A 7563-nucleotide genomic window follows, 5' to 3' on the forward strand; every position below is an offset into this window, starting at 1 on the left:
TGGACTACTGGACTCTTTTAGAATATTTGGCTGAGTTAACACACCTATAATATTCAAATAACGGAACTAAACAAAAAAAGGGTATACAGATGAATGTTCATTTTGTATCTGTGTATTCAAAATGGTTAGGATAGATACATAGTTACATTCTCTTAATAGAGGGATTTGTTCTAATAGTGTTTGTAAATAGGATATCATGTCCGCATCTTGTATAGCAATTAACCACTAGGAAGAATGTATGCAATGTGTAAATTATTGAAACTCTCCTACCAATTTGGTTTGAGACTATCTCATTGCTATTTGTTTCTCAATAAAATTATGGGGAAAAAAGAAAAAAGATGTTAGAAAATATAAATGAATAAACTTTTGAGCATCTCTGCTCTTTAAATTTGGTGCAATTCAGTACTATCATTTAAAATTTGATCTGTATGCATTGGCTTTAATTAAACATTTTGTTATTGCATTAAAAAAAAGGTCTGAGGGCTCTTGGGAGGCTGTAAACAGGCAAATCGCTACAAGTCCGATTTAGTAGTGAAACTCTGAACATCCTGTAGACCCTTCCCTAAAATACAAAAAAATAAAAAATAAAAAGGGCTGAGGTTTGAGCTCTAGTAGTAAAGTGTTTGCCTAACATGTCCAAATCCCTGGGTTCTATTTACCATACTACAAAAGAAAAAAAAGGGAAAAGGGGGGTGAAACGTTAAAAATTACCTGACTGGGAGTAAATTGCAATATTACCAGCAGGGTAGAATGTTCCTTTAGGAAGCATGGCTTCGTTAGGAGTATTGAGTGACCCTAACACTAACCCAACCCTAGCCTCTTTGCTGAGCCCTTACGTTGATGAATAATGCTCCCAGTGCATAAATCCTGTGGGGGCTCTAAAGGGTCCCTGGAGCTGGAAATTGCTTTAGTGGATACTGCACGCAGGAAGGAGAGGACGGTGGAAGTCAAAGGTGTGTGGTGGACAGCGCCAGGCTGAGACCTGTGCTATAACCTGCATTTACTCTCTTTAAGAAAGTTTAAGGGTGGGGGTATAGCTCAGTGGTACAACCACGTGCTTGCTAAGTGCAAGGGCCTGAGTTTAATCCCCGGTACAAAAGAAAAAGAAAGAAAAGAAAAGAAAAGAAAAGAAAAGAAAAGAAAAGAAAAAAAGAAAGAAAAGAAAGAAAAGAAAGAAAAGAAAGAAAAGAAAGAAAAGAAAGAAAAGAAAGAAAAGAAAGAAAGAAAGAAAGAAAGAAAGAAAGAAAGAAAGAAAGAAAGATGGATGGATGGGACCTGACATCGCTTAGAGGTAGTGACAGTGCCCCAGTCCCAGCATCTTGCACCTTGGTGGCACATGCCTGTGATCCTAGCACTCTGGAGGTTGAGGCAGGAAGACCATTATGAGTTTGAGACCAGCCTGGGCTACAAAGTGAGCTCAAGGCCAGCCTGAACTATATAGTGAGACCCTGTCTCAAAAACACAAAGAAAAACAAAGCTTAGTTTGGGCAGGGGATATAACTCAGTAACACAGCACCTGCCTGACAAGTGCATGGTCCTAAGTTCCATTCCAAGTTTAATTTTTTTGGGAGGGGTGGAACCAGGGATTGAACTCAGGCCCTTGCACTTGCCAGGGAAGCGCTTATTCCACTGAGCCATCTCCCCAGCCCTTAAAAAGAATCTTAGCTATCTGAATAATTAATGTATTCATAATATAGGAGTCAGAAAGCCCCGAAAATAGAATTAGAATTGTGTAGTAGCCTACATTAAATTGTAAGTACAATTTTTTTTTCTTTTTTTAGCACTACTGAACCCAAGGCCTTCCCACTGAACCACATCCCTATTCAACCCCATTGGGGCCAGCAAGAAAGCTCAGTGGCCTAAAGGGCCTGCCCTCAGGGTGGCTTGAGTGGCCCAAAAAAAAATCCTATTCAGCCCCATTTTAAAATTTTTGAGACAGGGTATCACTAAGCTGCCCAGATAGACTTGTTGTAATCCTTCTGCCTCAGTCCCTTCAACACTATTCTGTGATTACAGGGGAGTGCCACTGTCTTTATTGTATGATCCTGGGAATCCAGGCCATAAATTGGAGCAGAGACAGGTAGTTTCTTCACTCAGTGACACCCCCCACCCCAGTATCTGTAGTGCAATCCAGGGCACTATACCACTGAGTTATGTGCCCAGAACATTTTACTTTAGTTTGTGACAGGGTCTTGCTAAATTGTCCAGGTTGGGTTTGCAGTTATGATCCTCATGCCTCAGCCTCCCAGAGTGCAGGGATGACGGACCTGTGTCAACATGCCCAGCTTCCAGTGACTTTTAAATTTCTTACACACACATAAGATTTGTTTCAAATACACGTGATCATAGGCAGATAATACATTCCAATCTCTAATAACTTTATAACAATTTTCTTGAGGTATTTTATGTGTAGGGGGATGGGGATATGGCTCAGTGCTAGAGCTCTTGCCTTGCATGTGCAAAGCCCTGGGTTTGATCCCTGCAACACACACACCACACACACACACACACACACACCAGCCAGCACTAGTAAAAGTTTTTTTTTTCAGAACCAGGGATTGAATTCAGGCCCTTACGCTTTCCAGGGAAGTGCTTATTCTACTGAGCCATCTCCCTGGCCCCAAAGATTTAAAATTTAACCCATGTATATGGCTCAGTGGTGTAGTGCCTGCCTGGCAAGCACGGCACCATGGGTTCGATTCTGGTACAAAAATAAATAAATAAAGAGATTTAAATTTGTTTTAAATATATGTAGAACTTCCTTCTTTTTGCTTGCTTGTTTTGTGGTGTCAATCAAATGTGTGTGTGTGTGTGTGTGTGTGTGTGTGTGTGTGTGCATATGTTACTAGAGACTGAACCGAGAAACTCTGGATTGAGCCTTGCCCAAGGTGGCCTGAATTGTAATCCTACTGCCTCAGCCTGCCAGTACGCTGGGATTATAAACATGTACCACCATGCCCAGTTTGTATACCTTTTTTTTTTTGTATTGTAGGGAAGGGCCTACAGGGTGTTCAGAGTTTCACTACTAGATTGGACTCATAGTGATCCACCTGTTTACAGCCTCCCAAGAGGTGGGATTACAGGTTCACTCCACCATGCCCAGTCTCAATTGCCAGCTCAGCTCACCCAGGGGGCGGGTCTGGCAGGGCAGACCTGGGGATTGAACCACCCCACTTCCACCCCACTCCCACTCCCCTCCCAGCCCTTGGGCCTGCCTGCAGGTGCTTTAATCAGCTGAGCTATTTGGCTGGCCCTGCTTATCTACCTTGTGTGTGTGTGTGTGTGTGTGTGTGTGTGTGTGTGTGTGTGTGTTTTAGTACAGGGTCTACAGGGTTTCACTACACAGATTGGACTTGTAGTGATCCACTTGTTTACAGCCTCCCAAGAGCTGGAATTACAGATGCCTGCCACCACACACACTCTCAATTGCCATCTCAGCGAGCCCCAGGGGCAGGACTGGCACAGCAGGCTCGGGGATCAAACCCCGGCCCCTGCACCTACTTGCAGGCACTTTAATCCGCTGAGCTATTTGGCTGTCCCTCAAAAATTTTTTTTAAAGAAGGAGAAAAAAATTAAAGGAGGGACTGTTAGGGAGTTAACTTGTTGCTAGAACAATTGTCTAGACTGTAAAAAAAAAAAAAACCTAGGTTCCATATGTGGCACAGGAAAGGGGGGTGGGGAGAAGGAAGGAAGGTAGGAGAGCGGGAAAGAAGAAAAAGGGAAGATAAGCGACTATTACAGATTTTAAGCATCATTTCATTGTGCTTAAAAGTCATTTGTATCCCCCTGAACCCCCTATCTCGTGCACTGAGCTGCCCTAGTCCGAATCTGTGTGTTGGTGACAAGGCGTGGTGGCACATGCCTAGAATCACAGTGCTGGGGAGGTTGAAACAGGAAGATCCCTAGGAGCCCAAGCTGCATAGTGAGACCCTGTACCAAATACATTATAGCCATTTGAATATCTTCTCTAGAAAAGCATAATTTTAGATTCTTTTTTTTTTTTTTTTTGGTACTGGGGATCATCAAACTTTAGACCTTGTGCTTGCCAGGCAGACACTTATTTTCAGATTCAATGGCAGTGTTCCACATTGTTTTATTTACATTTATGTTATCACTGAATGGGGCTTGAGCCCAAGGCCTTCATTCACCCTACATTCCCCAGCCCTTTCTAATTTTGTTTTTCATCTTATGACAGTGTCTGAGTAAGCCAGTAGCTGAGTGTGGTGGTGCACGCCTGGAATCCCAGCAGGGAGGCTGAGGCAGGAGGATCATTGAGAGTTCCAGACCAGCCTGGGCTATAAAGTGAATGCAAGGCTAGCCTGACCTGCACCATAAGATCCTATCTCCAAAAGAACCCCCCCCCAAAACAAAAAGTCAATAAACTGCCCAGAGTGCTAAACTTTCAGTTCTCCTACCTTAGCCTCTCAGAGTGTTGAGATTACAACCACACACCACTACACCTGGCTTATAAGTATTCTTTATGTGTTTTCAGTAAAAATCCCTTGTGTTATGTATAACTTGCAATTAACGTGTTACATTCTGTTCGTTTTTGTTTGTTTGTTTCTTCATTTTCTGTCTAGTGTGTGTATTTATTTATTTATGAAACAGGGTCTCACTTTGTAGCCCAGCCTGGCTGACAGTGATCCTCCTGCCTCTGCCTTCCCAGTGCTAGAACTGTGGGAATGTACCAGCACCCCTGGATGATGCATTTAAAGAATGAACATTCTATTTTTTGTAGTGCTGGGATTGAACCCAGGCCATTGCCCACCTTAGCCAAGCACTCCACCACTGAGCTACCCCCAAACCCCTCCAAAGTTTTGTTTGAGGAATACCGGGAATTGAACTCAGGACCTTGCACTTGCCAAATAGGTGCTGCATCCTGAGCTATAGCACCAGCCTTTTGTTGTTACTGTTTTTTGAGAAAGGGTCTTATGTAGTGCAGGCTAGCTTTGAATTCACTATATATAGCCCAATCTGGCCTCAAATTTCCAGTGATACTCCTGCCTTAGCCTCTGGAGTGCTGAGATTACAGGAATGATTACATCACCACCATGCCTGGCTCCCTCCATAATTTTTTTTTCTTTTGGTATTTTAGGGAAGGGTCTACAGGGTGTTCAAGGTCTCACTAGTAGATCAGACTCGTAGTGATCTGCCTGTTTACAGCCTCCCAAGAGCTGGGATTACAGGCGTGCGCCACCACACCCAGTGTCCCAGTTTACCATGGGTGCGGGGCCAGCACTGCAGGCCTGGGGATGGAACCCCCAGCCCCTGCTCCTGCTTGCAGGCGCTTTAATCAGCTGAGCTATTTGGCTGGCCCCATAATTTCTTTAAATGGAAAAAGAAATTTATTTACAAGGGGTGAGGGTATAGCAGCAATCCCCCTGATGTACATAGTAGGTGCTCAATAAATACTAACAAAAGCACAGAGAAATAAATACCTAGGAAGAATGAATAGATCTTCCACCTTGACTAAGTAAGTATCTGAGGAACTACATTTACTAGCGGGGAGTGTAGTGTACATCTGTAAGCCCAGCCAGCTACTCAGGAGGCTACAGCAGGACCCTCAGTTTTGTTTTGTTTTGTTTTTTCGTGGTACCAGGGATTGAAGTGAGGACCTTGCGCTTGCCAAACAAGCACTTATTCCACTGAGCTATCTCCCCGGCCCAAGACCCTCAGTATTGTACTGCAGAACACGAACTATGTTGCCAGGCGCGGTGGTGCACGCCTGTAATCTCCGCATTGGGGAGGTTGAGGCAGGAGGATCCCTGAGTTCGAGGTCAGGTTGAGTGAGTACAATGCCAGCCTGAGAGACAGAGACAGATTGGGAAGGTGGGAAGGTGGGAAGGTGGGAAGGTGGGAAGGTGGGAAGGAGGGAAGGAGGGAGGGAGGGAGGAAGCTAGCGCACTATATTTCCCAGAATGCGTGGTCCGACGCATTTATATATTTAAAAGGAGGATCATTGTTCCCACGGTCCCTCGTCGCTCACCCTATGACGATTCCACACTCTCATGGGAAAGGTAGTTCTTCGGCTCCTCCGTAGGCTTCTCGCGGCTGAAGCACAAACTAAACTTCCCAGCAGGCAGCGCTCCAGCCTGGGACAGGGAGCAAGATGGCGGATGCCGAAGAGGAGGTTGCGGAGCCTGCTGCCCCTTCCGCAGCCCCAATTTCATTCGGGTTCACTCGCACCTCTGTCCGGAGGCGACTGGCGGCTACAGGGGACGGCACGGGGTCGGCCCCAGAAGAAAAAGATTTCTTGAAGATCGTGGAAGGAAAGGAGCTGCAGAGGTAAAGTGCTAAGCCTTTCACGCGTTGGTGTTCAGTGTGGTGGGCTCTAGCGAGAGGGTGGACTCTTGAGTTGTCTTGGTGATAGTGACCTGAAAAGCCTGAAGCAACCTGGGAAGATGTATGGAGGGGAGAAGGCGGGAGTTTGTAGGTGAAGCGGGGAAATTGGGCCTGATAACTTGGGGGGATGTATTCTTTTGAGAGCTGTTTGCCTTCTTTTTTTTTTTTTAATTTTATTTGTTTATTTATTTATTGTGTGTGTGTGTGTGTGTGGCCAGCTCAGCCCACAAGGGGGCGGTGCTGGCTGGCATGTGGTGCTGGGGGATTAGAACCGTGGTCCCTGTGCTTTGTTTAGCTTAGCTTGTTCTAAGTAGGTGCTCTAGACCACCGAGCCATCTCACCAGCCCAGAGCTGTTTGCCTTCTGAGAAAAGCAGAGGATGACTAGGGTTTTGTCTGAAATGATGAGGCCTCTCTGTTATGGAGAACGTGCTGGAGTTTCAGATTAAGGTTGAGGGGGACTGTCATCAGCTCACTTAGTAAAGGAGAATGGCTGGGCCTGGCGCGCTCGCAGGGTGGGAGCAGGGGGGACTTCCAAGAGAGAATCGTCCGTCGCGAAGGCTGGGCTGGGTGGCCCGAAAATGGTGACTTGTGGGTGACTGTGCACGAGGCTTTGGGAATGACTGGAAGATACCTGCTTAATGCAGGTCTGGAGGGGGGATGCAAAGAATGCCCCGACAAAGACAATAGAAAATCCAAACAGCAGGATGGACTATATGGTCCATTAAACAGAGTGAGTTTGGCTCTTTTGTTTGTTTGTTTTGTCTTTGAATGAAGGAGTGTGGCTCAGAGCCCACTAGCCCTTGCTACTCGTCTTCCCCAACTTTGTCCTCTGTGTCCACATCAGTGTGAAGCCTGTAGAAGCCCCTAAGGAACTGGTCATCCCATTGATCCAGAATGGCTTTCAAAGGCAGGCCTTGGCCCAGACGTCTGTGCCATCCACAGAGGCTTTGGAGGATGGGGTGTTGTCCCAGGCTGTGAAGGAGCTCATTGAGGGTATGTGATCCATGCTTTGTCCTGCCTGCATGAGGGAAGATGGGGAGAAAGGGGAAAGGATGGGGTGTGAGCTCATTGTACCTTCCCATTCTTCCTTAGAATCCAAGAAGTCTCTGGAGGAGAGAGAGAACTCAGGTGTTGACTCTATGCTTGCTATCCCCATGATCCAGAAAGGATATACTCCTAATGAGGAAGGGGCAAGCAGCACACCCCAGGATGAGACAGTG

At 45.9% G+C, this 7563-nt stretch overlaps 1 protein-coding gene across 1 annotated transcript in view; it reads left to right on the forward strand.

Annotated features, from left to right (window-relative positions):
* Positions 1-7563, forward strand: part of Gpkow (G-patch domain and KOW motifs) — a 30379-nt gene that overhangs the window by 1810 nt on the left and 21006 nt on the right. Inside the window, exons 3-5 of the mRNA XM_023706564.1 lie at positions 6077-6285; positions 7188-7336; positions 7436-7560. Of these exons, the coding sequence (XP_023562332.1) occupies positions 6110-6285; positions 7188-7336; positions 7436-7560 (450 nt within the window). The 5' untranslated portion in view covers positions 6077-6109. The remainder of the gene's footprint in view (positions 1-6076; positions 6286-7187; positions 7337-7435; positions 7561-7563) is intronic.

Source organism: Octodon degus, unplaced genomic scaffold, assembly GCF_000260255.1.
Source record: "Octodon degus isolate 3935 unplaced genomic scaffold, OctDeg1.0 scaffold00263, whole genome shotgun sequence".
Lineage (NCBI taxonomy): Eukaryota > Metazoa > Chordata > Mammalia > Rodentia > Octodontidae > Octodon > Octodon degus.